We start from the raw sequence: 20,784 nt of genomic DNA, 5'->3' as shown, positions 1-20,784 counted from the left end.
GGATAACCAGATAAAAAAGAAAGAAATGTTTTTATGTATGTGAATGGTTTGAATTACAATACTAAATGCCATTGTATAATCCAGTGGTAGAGCCTCAGCTAAAATATCATGTTTAGTTTTTATTCACACTCAAGAAATAAGCAAAAGTAAATGAAAGTCATTATAGGCATAGAAACATTCTTCTATCCAGAGTGATTGACCATAATCTTCTTAAGTGAAAAAATTAAATCAGAGTGGATGTGCTGAAGGAGTACAAAACAATTAACATCTTGAAAGAAAGAGCAAAACAAGCTGGATATTTCTTTTTAAACTTTCTCTTAACACAAGAACAAAGACAAACCTAAGCCTTTCTGTTTTTTTGTAGATATACAACCATCAGTTTGAGTTCAGCATAACTCTTGCAGAGATATTGATCTTTCCTTCTTAATCTTTCTTCTTCAGATTCCCTTCTCAAATGGCACGCTCTGCACAGCCAAATTGCTGGATACTTTCTGTAGCCTGTCCGTGATCTTTGACTTGAATTTCTCTATGGGCCTTTGTATCCAAAGTTGTGCAGCTCTTCCCGTCTGTTCCCATGCAAGAATCCCCAGAATACCTTTTTTCCGTGCAGATTTTCATCATTCTGCGTCTTAATGCCCTGTTTGGCACTCACAAGTGTGGCCTTGCCTTGTTCATAGCAGTTCAGAAAGTTGCAACTGGGATTAAGCCTTTGAACCTTTCACCCCCTCTGGACCTTTCTATCAGTTCCCATTCTCACTTGCATCATATGCTCTGTTGTTTTGGCTTCAAGGTCTCCTGAGATTTACTATCTGCATAATTTTCTTGTGCTAGCAAAATGCTGACTTCTATTCTTCAGTAAAACAGTGGTGATATCTTTTTCCTTCACCCTGTTACCTTTTAGCATTTTCAAATGATTATTGTTTGTAAAGATTTTCACCAGTGCTGCAGTGTTGATAGGGTTGTCCATGTATATCTGTAAAGCTGCCCTTCCAACTTCTTGAGGTTCTCCTTTAATACCAAAGCCTAGACAGAAATGAGGAGTGATGGAAATTCTTGGATTCTCTCACTATAAATGATATTCTCTTATCTTTTCCTCTCATGCTCCTCTTCATCTTCTCTCTGTATCTACTTGTCTTTTTTTCTAGATCCTTAGAGTTAGCCGGAGTAGCTTTTGAGGTCCTCTTTTCCTTTGTGGTCCCAGTCAGTGTTTGACACTCAGAAGACCCTCTGTGACTCACTTGGTGCTCCAGAGCACAGATACAAAAATGACCACGTGTCCTTTTTCACCGTGGAGCTGGGAGATGAATAGTTGTAGCTTATCACTCTGATCAAACTTTTGGGGAGTCTAGAAATTGTGTATTTATGTTGCATAGTAAGAATGCCTAGAGCTGAGTTACTTCTAAATGGGAAGAGCAAAAGATAAACGTTGTTTTCAGGGAATAAGTTGACCTACTGATAGGAAGCAGTGCACCTTTTGAGAGGGACATCTGTAGTTTTCTTACTGCACAGTATTTTTCTGAATCAAAGATTAGTGACAACTTCAACTGAAATACATTTCAGGAGGACCCAACTCTAAATCCCACTTTTCCATCTTACAGAATTCAAAAGGGACTTTGCTTGAAGTCAAGCCTGATTGTGCTTCTCTGGAGTTTTGGGACAGGACCTTAACACTTGGCCACAAAGAATCAGATGATTTCATTATATTGTGAAGCAAAATTGCATTTCAATATGTAAAAAATAGACATGAAATGAAATTACTACTTATAGTGTTACATTAAGCACCTTGTACTGGTTACTTTTAGAAATGTGTTACTGGATTAGGTGGATCATCGATCTGATTAGTCGTGGAAGTTCATGAATTCCTGTCAAAAAACCTGTTGTTGTTCCAGAGGAATTATTTTTAAGTATTGGAAGGGTTTAAAAAAATGACATATGGAGGTTGGGATGAGGAAGCTGGTTCTTGCCTTGCTTTGAAGGCAGTCTGCTGTCTTGACTAATAAGCTTTTAACAGTGGAATGGTTAAATTAGGAAACTGGCCAAGAACAAATGGAAGAGAATGTAACATTCCTATTTGTAGGGCTGGTGGTTTGTTGTGCACTGGGACTGAATAGTCCCAATAGCCCAGCTGTTACCTCTCATTGATTAAAGTGACATTAGGTTAAAAGTGACTTTTATTAATTGTTTTATTTTATCCCAAGCCATAATTCTGCAAACAGTTGTAACGTTTTTCAGTCCGATGTCTTCCCTGCTACTTTCTGTTTCTTAGAGAAGGACAATTTTCAAATACTATTTATTGTAAAGCAACAAACTGTAGAAGATGAATGTAACTGAGGAGGTCTTAGTACCTTAGCATTTTAACTGATTAAAATATGATGGAAGATTATCTGTCCTGTGTTAGGTATGTAGTAACACAATGCTGCCCAGAAGACATAAAGTGTGTTCCTGTTCTCCTTTTCTTCCTCTCACTTTCCTGTTTTTTTGGGTTAGTATTCAATTCCCCCAATTGTATTTAGTAATGCTTGTGATTCTTTTGTGCTTTGGGACTGGAAATTCATCATAACTGGTGCTTAATCTGCAGCTTTGATTTGGGTTCTTAGTGTAATCACATTTTAAACATGCACTGACCCTGTTTGAAGGGTCCTTAGAAAGTTGTTTTTTCAGTACAGATTTGGATTTTAAAGTTGAAAAGAATTATTGGAAGCTACTGAAATGGCACTCTAATTAGTTTGTCTTTTCCTTAGCCTTATCTACCCACAAAGGAGAGGATACATCCCAATTCAGTCATGGAACTGGCTTAAAGCCTGAAACAGATCCCAGGCTGAGCCTTGAGCTTCCACTCTTCTGTTGCTTGGGGGATTGTCTTTATGCTTTTTGTTTCTATTTTGGTTCAGGTAAAATTTGAAAGGAAAGTGTCCCTAGGAGAAGTGATACATGTATTGCCTACAATGGGACAAGGGAGGCCAAGTCACTGGGTTTGCAGAATTGTGCTGTCCCTGGCAGCTTGCTTATCCTCTGCCTTAATTCCTGCATCTGGGAAGTGGAGCTAACAGCCTGCTTTACAAACATAAATGAAATCTCATGCCTCTTCCTCAAGGCACTTTAATTTTTTTTTGGTGAGGCATCTGTCTGTCTACAATGGTGACAATAAGCCCTTTGGTTAAGCCTTTTGGGTGTTGCAGGCGTGGCCAATCTGTCTGGAGCAACAAAGTGCTCTGTTGCTCTGGTGAGTGAAAGTGAACTCAGAAATACAATGTAGAGGAAAATCTCCATAGGTTTATCACGGGTAGTTATTAAAGAAACCTTGCATTAAAGGCCTTTTATCCAAAATACCTTCCTACTTTTTTCTGTCATTAAAGGAACCTATCTCCTCTCAACAGAAAAGATATATCTTAGTGACTTCAGCAGAGAAACAGCCCAGAAAGCTGAATATTTGAGTCCCCCTTTGTTTCTCTAAAACATGGATTTTGCTTACAGCTCATAAAACTGCTGAAGGCAAAAGTTTTGTAAAAAGCAGATCTCCACAGTACTCCAGAACCTCTTAATTACTTTTAATTAGATACTTTCAGGGTGTGAGTGCCTATGTGAGTGGCCCATTCTTGACTGATAAAGTGCAAAATGGACACCTGTCAGGCAAAGCAGCTTTCTCATATATTTCTCGTGGCCTTTTCCCTTCAAGTGGCAGTGACCATTTATCTGCCAGTGCCCTTTCTTTGCCTTTGTTGTTTTCTAGTGAAGCAGATGACTGAAATATTGTCTCTGAATTTTGAGAAGAAGGAAGCGTTTATGCTCTGTCACATATTATTTATTATTTTATTTATTTCCTGAATGATTCCCAGCTAGTCACTTATTGTCTTTATAAACTGGCCATTCATCTCTGAAGTCAAGACAGTAGGCTCAGTGCCTCAGTGAAACCTGTGTGAAAGCGTTTGAGCTGCTCAGCCTTTCCAGCAGGGTGGACAAAAAGAAACTAGAGCTCTGGTTTCTCTCTCTGGCGTGGTCTTGCATCTCCTGGGCAAAACTGCTCAAGTCCCTTTGCTACTGTAATTTTTTTTTTTTTTCCCCTGAGAAAAAGGTGATTTTTTTTCCCCCCTGGGTTCACAGGAGTGTTATAAGGAAACTTTCACCAGTGCTAATGAGCCATGGTGGAACAGTGTAGTGGGACAGGAACTGCAGCTGCCTCCACTTGTTTCTATGTTCTGTGAACTCAAATTGCTGCATGAACTGAGTGTGTACCAAAATTTCAAGTGTTCCCTTTAGTAGTTTGAAGATTTTTGGAAGAAATATGCACTGTTCTGTGTAGGGAAGGTTTTTGTACATGAACGTTAATGTAAAAATATAATAACAGATACTTCAGGGACAGTTTTTTTCATATGTAAGTACAATTTTTGAAAGCCCTCCAACTATCCATCTCATTTATTGAGAACTCCCACTGACCTTTTCATGTGGTAGGAAGCTCACCAATCCTATGCCACAGGTATTAGCAGACTGTGTCTTGAGCATGCTATAACCTTGGTACTAGCTTTGTTTTGTTCTCATCTCCTAAATTTAATATCCTGCAATTTAAGGACTAGTTAATAAAAGGATTTAATGACCAGGAGTCAAATCCTGCTGTTGTCGTTCATTACAGGGTATTCTTCTATGGTTAATTCTGTTCAGAAAAAACGCCCAGAAATTTGTAGCTTCTCACAAACTGTACTAGAGGACAGGCATTTACATTCTATAAAAACAGTGATTCTATGAAATTCACTCACAGAGTACTGTGCTTGGCTGACATAATCTTCAAAATGGCCTGATCTTGTAAGCACAGGCAAATGTAAAATACACATTCAGTGGAAAATCAGTGGTTTTTGTTCTCCAAAGTTTAGTGTTTCATTTTACAACATCATTCAGTCTTTGAGCATGCATTCTGGAGAGAATAAAGCAAGCAATATGATCAGCAATAGCACATTTGTGAACTATAAACTTAGAAGGAGTAGGTTATTTTGCACTAATGTGTTTTTCTCTTAGAAGACATGAACAGTTGTGCTGGTTTATTGGTAATATTTGTTATCATCCTGCATTGTTTCTGGCCTAAAGTAGGACCTACAGTCTTGTGAACACTGTATAAAAAAAAAGACAGCCTGTGCTCTGAATTGATTACTGATTAAGCATCAGTATTGCCAATGGATCTTAATTAAAAATATGAATCCTGGTCTTTCAGCAGCTGGGTATTTTGCAGTTGATCTGAGACAAGCAAAGGCTTCAATAATTACCTTGGTTTTGGTAGAAATTCTTTTCAACAGCTGCATGGAATTTAATTGTTTGAAATGATCAGCATGTCACTTCATACAGAACATAGAGTTTGTGAATTTAGCTCTGCTCTCTGCTTCCTTTCACAGCATTACACCAACATTGTTTTTTTAGTTTGAAAATAAGCAGTATATTGGTATAATACCTTTTAGTTGTAAATTCTGCTTTTAAAATTGAATACTGTCTTTTCCATGTTTCTTCAGGGCTCACTGGAAAGATTATAAAAGCCATCCTCAAGGAAGGATATCAGATCTCAGCTTTGCAGATGGTAGGTTTCCTTTTGTGTTTGTTTTTATGATAAACAGAAGATGGAGAAGTGCTATATGCACTGCACAGGTGTCTTCCTGCAATATAAAACCCTTGTGCAGACTAGCAATGTTTTGGGATCAGCATTGTCCTTGTGATATTTGTGTTTTATTATTTGGTTGATCAGCAGCTCTGTTGATATTTGCTCAGTGACCTTGAGCCAAGACACTTTACCTCTCTCCAGCTGATTCCCTATAGTTAGATAGGGGGATAAGGATATCTGTCTCTTCTGGAGCAATTAGAGATACCTTTACAAAATGTACCAGCTAAAATTAATGAAGCTATTGTTAACATCCTTCCTTAATTTTTTAAATTATACTATTAGTATGGATTATGGGGAATGCTTTTAAAGATTCTGTAAGGATTTTGACACCCTGCACACCCTCAGCAGTTAAAGGATTTTAGCACAGAGATTGGTCCCAAGAGCAGTCCTGTGAGTTTTGCCTTTCAATTTTTGCGAAAGTTTCAAGATCTGAAATTCCCCTATCACTCAAATCCCCATCACAAATGCATAATAACCCCTTTCCTTTACTATCCAACAAAAAGATGTTATTGCATGTCTTAGTGGGGTAAGCTGTCTACTTATATTTCAGGTGGAATAAGATACTGTGTCCTGTGTTGTCTGTGGCATCACTGACTAAGTTTTTGACACACTTCATATTGCAGCAGTAAAGCTGTTCTTTTACCCAGTAAAAATTAAAAGAGAATTCTGAATATTTGCTGGTTAATAAGGGGTGTCTGTCTGTTGTTGTTGTTGTTTAATACTGCCTGGCTAACATTCTGGTTTTCTTAGTTCAACATGGAGCGTCCAAGTGCAGAAGAATTTTATGAGATTTACAAAGGTGTCGTCCCTGAATACCTGGTAAGTTTAAGAAGAATCTGTTTGAAAACAAAATATGCTTAAATGAGGAAATGATCACGTTTTTTGTTGCTTGGGATTGTGATATGACTTATTTTATGAACAAGGTATTTATTAGTTCTAGTTTGTTCTCAAATAAATTAATGAACCTTGAAAACTGTGCTATGTATGTCATCACAAAGGAGAACCTTCCTTGAAAATTGTTCAGCCAAGGAATTTGTAAAATGTGTCACATCTGCATCTTTCTTTGATTTGATATTGCAGTAGTGGCTTGGACCAGAATATATATTTTTTATTTACAGTGGGGCTGCTATATTTGAGGCTTTCTTAATGACACTTTGACCTATTCTTTCATTTATTGATCTGACTTCTGTAGATCTTCAGAAAACTTGAGAAGTTTAAGATATGCTGTGATCCCAGTGGACATCTCTATAGTGTTATGCCTTGTTACACTGTCACATAAAATTTTCTGACTGCGAATAGAACAATGGGAATACAAGAAGATGAGCTTGTATTTCTGTATCACCTTCTGTCAGAGGATTTCGGTTCATTTTTCTCATAGGAATTTTTGCAATTTACTCAGAGTAATGAGTTTAGCTTCACTACCATGCTATGTACTATGCAAATTGTCCTTAATTTTTAAATGGTTAAATTATTAGAAGTTTTCTACATATTTACTAATATTACTCCAGATAATTACTGATATTGCTCTGATAATGAAATTTTTCTTCTTTTTTTCCCCTCCTTTATGATTGTTCAGTCTAACTTATTTCAAGAGGGTTTGTAGATTTGTCTTTAAGTGGGTTAGGAGTACTGTTAGTTCACTCTCAGATTGGGGAATACCTTCAGGTCTCCTCTTATAACATTATTTTTTACAGAGACCAGAGGGAGATTGCACAGGCATACTTGTAGATACGTGGAAGAATTAAAATATGGAAATGTCTGAAATTATTTCAGGGCCTGAAGAGTCCCGTGGTACTGCAAAAGTCTCTGCTTTGGAACAAGTTGGAAATTCTCTACCGTTTTCTGCAGCTCTTTTGTGCAATCCCTGACCCTCTAACACGTTGCAAATGTTAGTTATATAATTTAATTGGAGAGTTACTCAGAACAGAAAGTGACATTTAGACAGGGTAGGTCAATAAATAAGATATGATTGAGGTGATTTCAAGAAAAGTGAGAAACTAGGATGTGCTGGATTGACTCAGCTGAAAAGAACTTTCAGAGAGGGCACACATGGGAACAGCAACGGATATTGCCAGTGCAGGCCAAATAGGAAGAAGTATGTTGCAAAATAGGATATTGAAGAAAGAATATGACCTTATATATGTGACTCAGAACCATCTGGTTTGATCTAAATTTTATTTATCATTCCAAATTAACTCAGCACAGAAGATACTGGCATCCAGAAATCCTTTTAAAAAAACTCCCGTTTCCTCTGGTTGTCCCTTGTCAGTCAGATAAAGGCTTGACATTGCATTTAAAGTATTTCTTTGTGAAAAGAGAAAGCTGCACAATTGCCCAAAATGTTTGCTTTGATGGTCTCTCCTTCATGGGATTTTGCATACTATTGATTAGTTATTGTGTTGTTTTGCTTTGTATTTCCTGCTGTAAAGAAGGAAATTTTTTTCTGTAAAGAATAAAAATGGGGTAAAAAGAAGTGAGATTGTTTTAGGTCAGCTCAGAATCCACTTTGTTAATCACAAATGCTTGAGCTTGATTCACCTCCAGGAATGGTTTTGGCATTGCACAAGCCATGCTATTTGACGAATAAAGTATTTGCTAAAGAAAATTTGATTTAGCTGTAACGGGGAGCCTTACTGGAGAAGCTGTGTTTGCTGTTTAACTTCAGCTCTGAACTTGATGAGGCTATGTGAGGTAGACCAGGTCTGTCTGACATAGTACCACCTGCCTTTGTGCTGGTAACTTTGGTCATGTTTGCTGTTGCTGGTGGGATGTCAGTGCTGATACAGAAACAACAGAAAAAGGAGGAACAGGAATAATCACGGTTTGCAGAAAAGAATTACAGAATTGAATCAGTTAAAGTTAAAAGCCTGATTTTTCTCCACTAGCCTGTTAACAGTTATTTAAATAACAGAATTCAGTGAAATTGACCTAAATAGTGACTTTGTAACAATTTACTGTTTCTTAACAGAATGAAATATGTTACTCTTTGACCTGCTCTTAGCAGAGGATCTGTTGGTGATAACAGAGGTTTTGGAATTAAAATATTTGTTCATGTTGTAGAGCATGAAATTAGTCTGTACTCTTTTCATGTCCTCTCTGGAATATATCTACCTAGATTTCCTAGGATCAGGTTGATGATAGAGGCACTTGATAAAATTCAGAGTAGGAAGATTAGGCACATGTTCTCAGCATGGAATCTGTTATAGAGATAGAAACCTTCTGGAACAGTGCTGCTTGACTTGGAGCGTTTGTGTATTTAGTTTTTGTCACAAAAAAAAGGCAGAGAAGGACTGTCTTCCTACTGCTCTTACATCCACTCTATATGCTATTATTCTTTGCCATGGCTCATCCTTGACCTGCCTGTGGCTCGTGGACATGATTGCAGTACCTTGCTTGTCCTTACCCATCCTCCCCTATTTTCTTGTGGGTTTTCTCTTTTTCTCTTTCCTCATTGGTTTTGATTCCTTTAATTGTCCTGATTTGTTTAAAACTTGTCTGCCCAGATTTCTAGACAAGTATGCAATTATAAGGGCATGATTTAAAAAAGGAAGTCAGACTAGAACATCAAAATAGATTCTTTCTGCTTGTGAAACCTATACCTCTATTTAACAAACTCCAAATTGGCACTAATGCCCAGAGTTATTTTTAGCTTATGAAAAGTAAGACCCATCTTCATCACCCACACAGAACTCATCATGTCTCTTTACTCTCCAGGAGGCTCCAGGGAAACAGATGATTTCAGTGTAGCCAAGATTCTGGTATTAGTACACCCCAAGAATGTTGCCAGATCAAGGACCCTTTCCCTATCAAGTTGTGCCACAGGCACAGGTTCTGTTGGCTTGTGTATTTTTGACTTCTATAGTAATAGGTGAGGAAAAGACTGTGAGAACCAAAAGCCCAGGAGACATTTTAGTGGCTTAAAACCATCAGATGGGTGTATATTTGGAAACAAATTTAGGCTGTGTACTGTGCTTCCTGTACGGAACACTGCAAAGTACATTGCTGCCTGTGGAACTGGCTGAATATAGTGGGATTTTTTCAGGCTTAAAACCCAACAAAGTGCATTTCATAGATTCAGTCCAGTTTGACAAACTGTGGGACACTGCCATGAAATCCAGGTCCAGATCAAAGTATTGTGAATATTGTTATATCCTGTGGAAGCTGAATGTCCACTTTTTCTCAATTTCCACCTTCTAAACCAAGTAGCAAAATGTAAAATATTTTTTTTGTTCTGAATACTAATGGTATCTTTGTTTTGTGTCCTTGTTTCCTAAATGAACCAATGTTTTTTAAGTATTCCTGTCCTGTAAATTTGGACTTTGTTTTAGGGAGGAATCCAGCCCTGGCTAACGCCCAAAGAAGCTCAGCTTTGTTTCTGTCTTTCTTCTCTTTCAGGAGATGGTTTCAGAGTTGTGTTCAGGGCCTTGCATAGCAATGGAGATTACGCCATCTGAGCCTCCAAAAGTGTTCAGAGACTTCTGCGGTCCTTCTGACCCTGTAAGTACTTTCTTGAGTGATAAAGAAAGCTTAAAAATGGTATGCTATGTGAATTAAAATATCAAAGTATGGTATGGCTGCCACATGCTTGCTACATTCATTAGAAACGTGTGGGCATTATCTTATTATGGAGGTCAAACACTACTCTTAGTGGACCACCTTGCAAATCCTTGAGCAACTCCTCTGATCTTACCTAAAGCAGCTGATAAAATAATGTGATGATATTTAAGTGAGAGGAAAGCTATCTAAGCAAAGATCTGTGTTAAATGTTCACAAACTCTAACACAACTTTTCAAAGCCCTGGAACAAACAATTATTGCTTGTAGATGCCAGTGTAATCAAACGTTAGCCCACTGCAGTCTGTGCCATTCTCCTGGGATGAAACTCTGAAAAGAGAATTGGTTCCTTTCATTTTCAGAAGGAAGCAAACAAAAAAAAGGGTGTCAAAGTTCTCATACCTGTTTGCTTCTAGCTTTTATTTTTCATTTCTTGAGGTGGGTAGTTGGACATGTGTGATACTGTGTGCAATTGGGAGACAAACATAAGTGCTGTCTCAAAAAGTTTGCAGGTTTTTGTTAAACAGGCTACTCTATCACACAAGCACCATGAGGTGAAATACCAAGATGAAGCAAATGAGGTCAGGTTTTTATACATTTTCTGGTTATGATTTGATGTTTTAGTTGTAGACTGAGGAGATTTACCAGTTTTCATGGAAAAAAAATCACACAAATGAGTGTTTGAAGGAAGAACAAGTTTTTCAGGATGTATTTTTCTTCAGATCCAGAGTTTCCATTGCAGAAAGCACAAGCTAAACGCGTTATCCAAGCCTTTTTTTCCTCTTCTGTTTGGTAACATTCAAATGTTTCTCTGCTGGGTTAGCATCTTGTAAGCAGAGCATAAGCATAAGTTTATCTTTTAACTGCAGGATGATAGTAACGTACACAATATGGTAATTTCAGGTTTGTTTCAAATTCCATGTTTAAGGTTTCTGGTCTTTAAAACTTTCAAAGATGCAGTCATTTTATTTGGCCCGTTATATCCTTTTCATGTGTCTGCTTGTTCAATGCATGATATGTTAAAATCAAAATATGCTTGCAAACATTGCAGCTGCATTTGGTTATGAAAGACAAGTGTACCTATACAAGGGGAATTTCTCTATTTCTCCTTATTTCCCACACGGAAAGCTGTCATAGCCATACAACATGTGTGTATGGAACTGTTGATGAGCTGAGGAATCTGAGGGATATATAACTTGATGGCTCCTCTGGGTAGCATAAGAAAACAGACCTAATTTCCTGTCTCCCAGATCTCTGTTTAGTGACCTGCTGATGCTGTTTGTGTTTCCCTTTCTGTGGCTAACTGTGTGACTTGGGAAGTGAAAATGAGTACCCAGTTGCTTCCAGTGGAAGCAGGCTGCTCTAAGTTTTGGACACTGACTTCATAGCAGTTACATTAATGGCATGTTTGGAAGACAGGCAGCTGCGTTATATATTTCTGTCTGCTATTTTATGTAAGAACTGCAAATTAATTGATTTCCCAAGCGCATAAAGCATATGTACAGTAAGTACGGCTGCTCTCAAGACTGATCGTTGCCTGAAATTTATCTGTCTCTTCAGATAGTGGTGGAGGCTTGTCCTTGAGGAAGAAGGAGCTAAGGTATTTCAGTGGCTTTTGTCATTCCCAACTGGAATTGTCACACAAGCTCACAACTGCACTTTGTGGTTACATTTGTCTCAAATAGCAGTAACCCTATCAGCAGTTTCATTACCAGCAAAGTTATATACAGACCATGAAGATAAAGTGGACTTGATATTCTAGTGGTTAAGCTACTTCTAAGTGTCATGCAAATAGTTCATTATCATTGAGAGACCTGAATCTCTCCATAAGTTGTTTGTTTGTTTATATCTGCTGGATCCCGATGTGTGTGCAGTCTGTTTATAAACACGGGTGTAGTTCACTGCAAAAATGTACCTGTTTGAGTCACTTAGGCTCTTGTTAAAGAGTACCCTATTTGGCAAGCAGTGCCATTGACATCACTTTCAATGACATTACTCTCAAGGCAAGGTGATGTTTGAAGTGAGTAAAGGTGTTGGAATTTGACTCTTAATTAATCTCTCCCCATCACATGTGCTGTTAATTATATCTTAGATACATAACAAATGTGATAATTACTTTATGGCAAGTCAGATATCTAAACTGGCTGTGAATGTTAGCAGGCCTTTCAGCTTGTTTTTGGTTTTGCAGGGTGTTTAGGGCTGAAGAAAGAGTTAGAATTCTTCTATTTTGAGGATTATATTTTAATAAGATAGCAATTTATACCAAGTGTATAATGCTAAAAATGAAATGGAACTTTGGGCTATTTTCTGTAACAGGGTAATATTTTTTTAGCACTGCAGGTCAGTAAAGCTCTCTGCCAAAAATATTCTTCATTATAAATCAGCTTATAAATATTATATTAAAAACTGCTCTGTGGAAGTAGGGAGGATGAATAACCAAAAACCTGGTTTGAGCCACTTTATAGTAGTGTAGGAATGGCCTACCAAATCAGGAAAGCAAGCAGTGGGATCAAGACACATCTCTGTAAGGAGCAGTGCTGGGTGTGCTCACTCTCCAAATTACTGTGACCTGATTGAAGGGCTCGGTGTCACAGACTGCAGGCTTGTGGAACATTTGTCCCTGGTAGGTGTATATGCCCTAGGATATGTGCCTTTCTGCAGATCTTGCTGCTGCTTGCGTTCTTCTGCTACACTGGCACTTTCCTACTTGGGGGGGCTGGCTGGCTCACTGTCCTCCTGTTGAACTGTCAGCATCTTTAGTTGTACTTGTCTTAGGCTCCTGGAGTGCAGCTCCTTCTTTTGTGTCACTGGTGGTCTCTTCTGAGGCCTTCCTGTAGTCTTTCAGATTAGCTGTGATGCTTGTTCTTGTCTTCGATTGCAGCCTCTGGCTTAGCTGTTCTCACAGCCAGGTCCCAGACTGCTTGTATGACTTGCTCTTGGTGTCTCTCTGTGCCTCGTTCTCTCTGTCCTGAACTTCTGTGGCTAATATGTGGGCCTTAGGCATGGAGGGCTCTCTCACATCTACTATAATAAACCGGTATTTACTCTTTACCTATTGTTGCTGTACCCCTATAAAAGGCCAGCAGTCATACTAATGCCCATCTTGAAAAGGTTTCCTTGCCAGGTTAATAAGGGCTGTTTAAAAGAAAGGTCTCTGGATTTCAGACGAGGCTGTAGCTTTTCAAGGAGGGGAGGCACCCATAGGCTCTGCTGTGCATCTGAAGCTATGAGGTTTCAATGTCCTGTGAGCAGCTGAGGACTTCTATTTACATATTTAAGTTTAAAATAGGAATGGGATTTCTGAAATGATTGTGAGTTCCACTGATTTTCATGGTGTGTCTGAATCATTTAAGCCCTTTTTAAAAATAGACTATTGAATCTTGCTATGCACAATGTTAAATTATGGGTCTTGTGCTGGGTGCTATTTCACTCTGTTTCTACTGGTGCAGTTCTGATATCAAGAGAAAGAAATTCTGCTTTGTGCCTGCAAGTAACTGCTCTAGAAGGCTGGGAAGGGTACTTAAAAAGTTAATTAAATAGGATTACTACAGAACACAAATTGTTTGAATTTTCACCATGCAGTATCACTTAGAAATGAGAGTAACTGAATCAAAATTCAACAGAAATGAAGCTGTGTTTCTTCTTCATTGTAAAAAAAAAAAAGTGAAGTGCTTGGAGGGGTAGGGGTAAATGTAGCACAGTGTGCAATTATCAAGAAAGTGGTTTTGTTTAAGTGCAGTAAAAAAAAAAAAAAAAAGCAACGTGCATTTGATTTGATCTGCATTGATTTGACTTTCTTTAATATGGACCAGGATGCAAAGTCTGCAATGCAAGACCTTGGAACAGGGTGATGGTGGCCAGGAAATCGTGTCACTGCTTGGGCTTGCTGGCATCGGTATTTCATTTCGCTAATGTTTGTGTATTTTTGGCCTCTGGAGCACTGGGAGGCTTTTTGTTAACACTTCGGTCTGAAGCTACAGCTTCAGTTTTCGCATCATCTTCGTGCAGCTTCTGCCTTGAAATAGCTGCTGGTAAAATTTTTGTTGAAGACTGAATCGTTGAGGTGATCACTTAGTGTTTGTAAGACACTTGTAAAATGCTGTGGAAATTGGGTAAATTGCATTTATTTTTTTCTTTTGAACTTTCTTCATACACAAATGAAAAAGTTGGTTAGAACACGCGATTCCAGGAGTCTTCATTAGCTACATATTCCTGGCTGATTGCATAACTTTTGGTATTCTTAAGAGCTTTTAGTTGGGATTGGCAGTACATTAAACGTGACTCAAGTACCTTCTGTTGTGAGATATTATTAAAGTGATGGGATGTGCTGCAAAATTTCTGCATCCAGTGGGCTGAAAAGGGATTTTCACACACTTGCTTTAAATCCTAACCTGCATTCTTTTTACACTGGGGATTTGCACTTTTACGGGTAACAGTGTATTACCAGTCTTTTTTACTTTTGCGTCAAAGAACTGAAAGGGAGATTAGATGATTTAAAACAAAGCAGTGAACTGAAAGAGCTGGAGTCTGCTTTAGCTCCATTCCTGACCTCACTCTGTGACCTTGGACAAAAAGTTCAATATGTTTCTGCCTCAGTTAATCACATCAGTTAAATAGGGATAACAGTATGAGCCAAAGAGCACTGTTGCTGTAAGATTTTTGTTTGTATAGACCTCCTGTGAATCTCTAACACTGAAAAATTTCTATATGCAAGGCCAAAAATGTTCGTGTTCATTCCTAGAACTACGTTAGCAGCATGACATTTTCACATTTAATGGCCAGTCTCTTTGCGAACGAAGAACCGGGGAAGGTCTTTCCACCTTCCAGCCTGCTGGTAATACCTTCATAGTTGTTTTAGTGTGGATTCTCCCTATAGCCCAGTGAGCCTTGGTAAGAGTGTTGACAATGAAGTACATAATGTGTTTCAAGAGAAATAAGATTTTTTTCTATCTAATTCTTTAATGAATAAGACTTTAATATAATTGATTATCTTCTCAGATCCTCTGAGTCATGTAATAAAAATAAAAACTTTCATTCAGATCCAGACCATTATCAGCTAGGGTAGCAAACGGACCAATCAATACCAGTTATAATATCCTGCTGTCTAAGCCAGCAATGGGAAAGGCATGACTGAATTGCTTAGATGTTATTTAGGGTCAATCATCTGACTCTGTCCTTTCAGTTTTTAATTTCCACATCAGCCTCTGCAAGTCTAGTGAAAAAGTGTTCTAGACAGTGCTAAGGCCTCTTAGTTGGGAGACATAGTAATTTTTGCCTGAAGAGATGTCTGTGGAGGTAGATTCTTTCCTCTAGTGCAGCCCATTTTTTTTTGAGCTGAAGCTACTGATTCATAAAGCCCAAAGTCTCTGTGGGTTCTGGACTTCTGTCTTGTTCCATGTCAGCCCTCTGGGCACAGACAGGGGATGTAGAAGATAGGCAGCGTTAAGATAACTGTGCTCTAATGACCCACAGCTGTAGTGTGACGGCAAGTATGAGTTGTCACCACTGCTTTAGACTGTCAATATGTTGGTGTATGATTTGTAATTTACCTCCAGAAGTGTTATAGCTTCTTGCCTGTGTCTGTATGTCTGTGTGGATGCCTAACACCATACCTATGTCGGTGAGTTGCTTTCCCTGGTTTAAAATGGATGGAATCTGCACTAGCTGCACCAGAAACATGACTGATACAGAAACATCATATTTGTTCTTTCTCTCAAACCTGTGTGTAGCCCTGGGAGCAGCTGAGAGTTAAGAATCCAAGAATTAATTTTTACAGGCATGAATTCAGTGTTCACAGTAAGTTTTCCTGATGTTTCTTTTGTTTCTGAATAGGTGCTGTAGAGGTCTGCCATCCCTCGACACCACGCCACCGCTCCCCTGTTTACTTTAACCATGTGTGTATGTGCTTTGTAGGGGCACATTTACATGATCTGGTTACTATTTTGATGCGACCTTCTTAGAGCTCTTTCTCTAAGCCACCCTTTACAGGTTATGGGCAGTCCTTCGATAGGAAGAGGGATTTCAGCCTCACAGAAGTATGCCTTTGTGCAGAGATTAGAACAAAAATAAGAGCAGCGGTGGATGAACCTTTTACTTGCAAGTGGCTTGCTTTAAATGTGAGTTGTTATTGCCAGAAGGTTGCTGTCATATGATGGCTGTTCAGTGTCATGTGGAGCTGGAGCTTGTAGGCTCGCTTTGATTCTTGATGGGTAGGTGCATGTGTGTTGAACATTGCTGTTATTAGTGGTGACTGACAGTCTCCATCAGGAGACTAAATACTGACAGAGCCCTCGAGACCAAACTCTGCTTTAAATCCAATGTGATTGAGGCGTTTTGGCAAGGTTACACTTCGGAAAAAAACCCTTTTATTTGCCACTCCTTGTCTGAGGCTCCAGAGCTACTGAACTTGAACGTGTTAACAGTGAAACTTTTGCTGCCTAAATAAATCCTGGATGTGAGGTCACTGGACTTGGATTCAGTGGCACCAAATTACAGTAATTTGGTAAAGCAGATGGTAAAAGATACTGCATTGTTTGTTACCAGGCCCACAGAGGCATAATAATGGAGGAGTCTGCTGCTTTCATCCTCTGGAGAGAAGGTGCTGGTGACCTCTGGGAGAGGACTGAGAGTACATTTGCATCTAATTTCCCATTGCTAAAAACCTTTCTGTTTTTTTCTTAGCTAGCTACCAAAGCTCCTCTAACTGATGTAGGTTGGTTTTTGTGGTAGTTTCCTCTGCCACCTGACACTATGATAGTTCAGTATCACCTGACAACAAGACACTTTCTTAACTGCAATTTCTGGACATTTTCAGAAAGTTAACAAGATTTTGTCAAAGATTCTGTATGCCCTCCTGGAAAGTAACATCAACTTCAGAAGCCTCAGGGCTCCCATCTGCATTCCCATCTTTCCCTTATGTCAGTCTGTCTCTGGCTTTCAACTGATTCTTCCTGGGTACCTCTTGCCTGGTTCCAGGCTGGAATAGTTTATCCTATTTTAGCAAGAGGAGTGAAGCTTAACATGAGCCCAGAGACTGAAGGAGAGCAGGAATGTGCCACAAGGCATTTACAGCACCGGTTACTGATCTTCCTTGACTTGCTGTGCTACAGAGAGACCTCCTAGCTAGTCTCTGGAATGGCTAATGTGCCAGGGTATCCTGGAGCTAGTGTTTTGGGCCTTTCCCTGCAAAGCTTCACAGGGCTAGCCATTTTTGCAATAGTTTAAGTCACAATTAGAATACTTACTTTCTAAGAAAACTCAGGTTTTCGGTCAAGGCCTTTTTGTACCGTTGAGCTCTGCAGACTCATGGAGACATATAACCTAACCTGAAGTCACAACGACTAATTGTATCTATAGGTAGGTGGGAAAGAAGACTGAAAGACTGGCTTAGAGATCATAAAGGCTCCCTTTGCACTCAGACTGAGTGCATCCCAAAGTAGTAGGTGGGTGTCATTAAGGAGTGATATTTTAAGCATCTGTGATGAACACAAGATTCTTATACATGCTCTGAGTTACATAAATTTGTCTATTCAGCCTTGAGGAAGTGAAGTTTTTCTGATTGAACAGGGTTTTGGTTATAACTGTCCCATCAGCAGGTCTAGTTTTGCAAAATGAGTGCTTCCACGTCATGTTTGGATTGCGTCTTCCTGGTTTTGCTCTCTCCAAGCTTTGAATACATGCCATGCGTTAGAATGGTGTCACAGATTTAGTATCTCATATTGATGGATCGTATTTTATTTAAAAAGTGACCACACAAAGCTTTAGAAGTGCTTGCCTAGTTTCTTTTGGCATTTGCTTGGTTTGTTTTTTAAATAATACCAGGTAATACATTTCAAAATACCATTTCTTTATTGTATCTCTGCTTAGGTGTCTTAGATGGATTGAGAAGAAGAGTTTTGTTTCTCATTACTGTAAAAAAATAGGTAGGCTTCTAACATATCAGCTGATTGCCAGTGTGATACCAGCCTGGCATAGACAAATACACAATGTAATTTTACACTGCTTGGCTGATCAAAGGTAACCCACAGGATTCTCTCAAGGACTTCTTTCTCACAGCTACATTGGGTTAAAATGTGATTTACCTTGCCTATGGGAGAGTTTTAATACTTTTTAATTATAAGAGTACATCTGCTCTTGTGAAAATAGTTTTTGTCAGCAATACAAAGAGCTGGTCATCGGAATTGTTAGGCTGTAGTCTCCTCCTGCAGTCAGAAGCTATCTACTTTCCTTGGTGATTCCCTGTCTTTTTATTTTACTAGGATTTTTTTTTTCTCCTTCCTACTTCTTTGGACTGTTTTATTTAAGCTTCTGCAGTAGCTGCTGAGGTTTCTGGGAATAGATTCATTAGTTTATTCAGTCCATAAGGGCACTAGGTAAGAGCCTTTTTGAGACCATGATGGTTCTGGGTTAATTTCAGTGTACATGGTTGTTTTCTTTGCTTCCCTTGTGTTCTGTTTGGTCACAGCAGACAGCAGATCACTCTTTTACCTTGGACAGCAATATTTTTGAATTTGTAAAGTCCCAGAAAAGAAGCATTTGGGGAAAAAAATTGCTTTATAGGCTCAGTTCTTCCTTGGGAAAAGAGAGCAGTGTTTCCAGAAGATATGGGAAGTTCTGAGGTCACTCTGTCTGGGAAAGAAAATTATACTGTTGCTGCACTAAACAATATTTTCTCTTTCTTTAGTTTCTTAGCATTCTGGTCACAGTGACCTTGTGTGTTTCTAGAATCTTTGATTTGAATAGATTAAGAGCATTTGCTTACGTGCCTGACTCAGGTTTTTGTTGACTGTAGATATCCTCGTCCTTCACTTAAATTCATCCTGACTTCTAGTTGGAACATACTGATTATGTAGTGCTGTTACATATACTTCAAGTTATGAAGTAATATGCATAATATTTCAGTTTAAAAATATTAGGAAAATAATAAAGGTAGAACTTTAAAGGTAGAACAGGCTTTTTCTAGAGCTCTGTAGCAATTAGCAAGAGTCAGTGCACCAAGGTGCCTGATGAAAATGTACAATAACGTTATAAAGGTGTAGAAAAACAGCAGTAGGACATTTTTCCATATAACCATGATGATGTCGTGATCTTGAGTATCCTGAAGTTGAGTGTAACTGTCCCAAAAGGTTTCATATTTTTCAGCCAGTTGGTTATGAATAGTCAATTCTTGGAAGTGCGTGACTTTTTGTCTTTTCATTCTTATCCCAGAGGACTGCTTATTCAGGCTCTGCTTGGTTAGTAACTCGGTGGTAGAGCTAATAATACCCAAATAGAAAAGGAGCTGCAGAGCACAGTGTATCTTGTGTAGTCTTGATGATAAATTAGTATGCAAGAGAGATTGATCTGAAGGGAATTGACCATTGCTGGAAGGAGATCTATCAGTTTCTCAAGCTGGTTTGCCCTAAGAGGGATCAGTTGGCTTTCTAGGTAGCATAGGAGGTATCCTTGTACTGTACATTGCAACAGGGTGTGCATGGACTGAAATTCCCTAGGTGCTTTGCATGCCATTGTAGTATTGCAAGAAATACATGCTGTGGTCAGAGTGTATCTGCAGTTGTTTTCTGCAGATATTAGTTAAGGCTTCAAAGTGGATGAAAACAAATACTGTGGCCTCAGCCTTCCCTTCTGTAACAAAAAGAAGTAGTCTGGTTTTACATTTATGATGGTGATGATTATTATTATTGTTGTTGTTCTTGTTGTTATTGTTATTATTATAAATCCTTCTCTCTGCAGTTGCTGACAGCCATGGGAACAACTGCAGCAATAGTTCTGTATCACTGGTCTCATTGCCTAAGGATAAAACTGTTAGCTAAACAAAGGCACTTTAAAAGCTGGATAGAAAATGATTAATTCAAATTCAGAGAACCTACTAAATAATTTGGGGTGCGGCTTGCTGTTCTGTTTGATTCGGGCTGACATTCTCTGTTCCACTGCAGGGCCACCTGAGCTGAATTTTTATCAGCTTCTTTCCCTTACAGTATGATAGACTGCATCCAATGGGATGCACATGGGACTTCCCTCAGATATTCCTAGTAAGAAGTTTTACCTTTCTGTGCATCCTCTGTGTTCCCACATGGAGGGACTGGAACGTGGTCGGGGTGGAGGGTGGGAGAGCAGCAGTTCTTCGTGTTCCCCTACGAACTCTCAAGTTCCCATCGGTGACGTGGCATGGCCTGAGTTCTGCAGGCTGTGGCTTATCATCAGAGTGCTACACAAGGATTAAAGCAGCATTAAATCGGGGGGAGGGAATAGCTGAAGAACTGGCCTGGGATTCAAAAACTCTGAGCTAAAAGTTAGGCAGTGAACTTGTGATCCTTGTGAAGTGTATATTTCTCTGTGCCCTTGGGAAATTAGTCTGTCTTGGTTTCCCGCTCCAAAAAATGGGGTCCATTCTACTATTTTCTTCTCTTTGTGTCTCTTCATGGAAGTTTTCTAGGCCAGCAACCATCTGTTAGTACGTATAGGCACACTGGCTAATACAGCTAGTCCTGAACAGAGCAGGGGTATAGCACAGTAGTGTTTTGTGCTATAACAAAGTAGTTATAGCACAAAAAATGAGGGATTCCTTCCATCAGAACGGGGCTACTCACAACT

General features: G+C 38.9%; 1 protein-coding gene across 3 annotated transcripts in view; it reads left to right on the top strand.

Moving 5' to 3' along the window:
• The window catches only part of NME7 (NME/NM23 family member 7), a 90,223-nt gene that overhangs the window by 45,173 nt on the left and 24,266 nt on the right, over positions 1–20,784 (top strand). For all 3 annotated transcript variants that reach the window (XM_027897758.1, XM_027897759.1, XM_027897760.1), the window contains exons 8-10: positions 5,493–5,557; positions 6,389–6,457; positions 10,034–10,135. In XM_027897758.1, the coding sequence (XP_027753559.1) occupies positions 5,493–5,557; positions 6,389–6,457; positions 10,034–10,135 (236 nt within the window). The remainder of the gene's footprint in view (positions 1–5,492; positions 5,558–6,388; positions 6,458–10,033; positions 10,136–20,784) is intronic.

The sequence above is a fragment of the Empidonax traillii genome, unplaced genomic scaffold (genome assembly GCF_003031625.1).
Source record: "Empidonax traillii isolate 1590-97213 ecotype Southwest subspecies unplaced genomic scaffold, ASM303162v1 scaffold558:size415862, whole genome shotgun sequence".
Taxonomy (NCBI): Eukaryota; Metazoa; Chordata; class Aves; order Passeriformes; family Tyrannidae; genus Empidonax; species Empidonax traillii.
The sequence above is the reverse complement of the archived record's forward strand: the minus strand, read 5'-3'. Positions and strand labels throughout refer to the sequence as shown.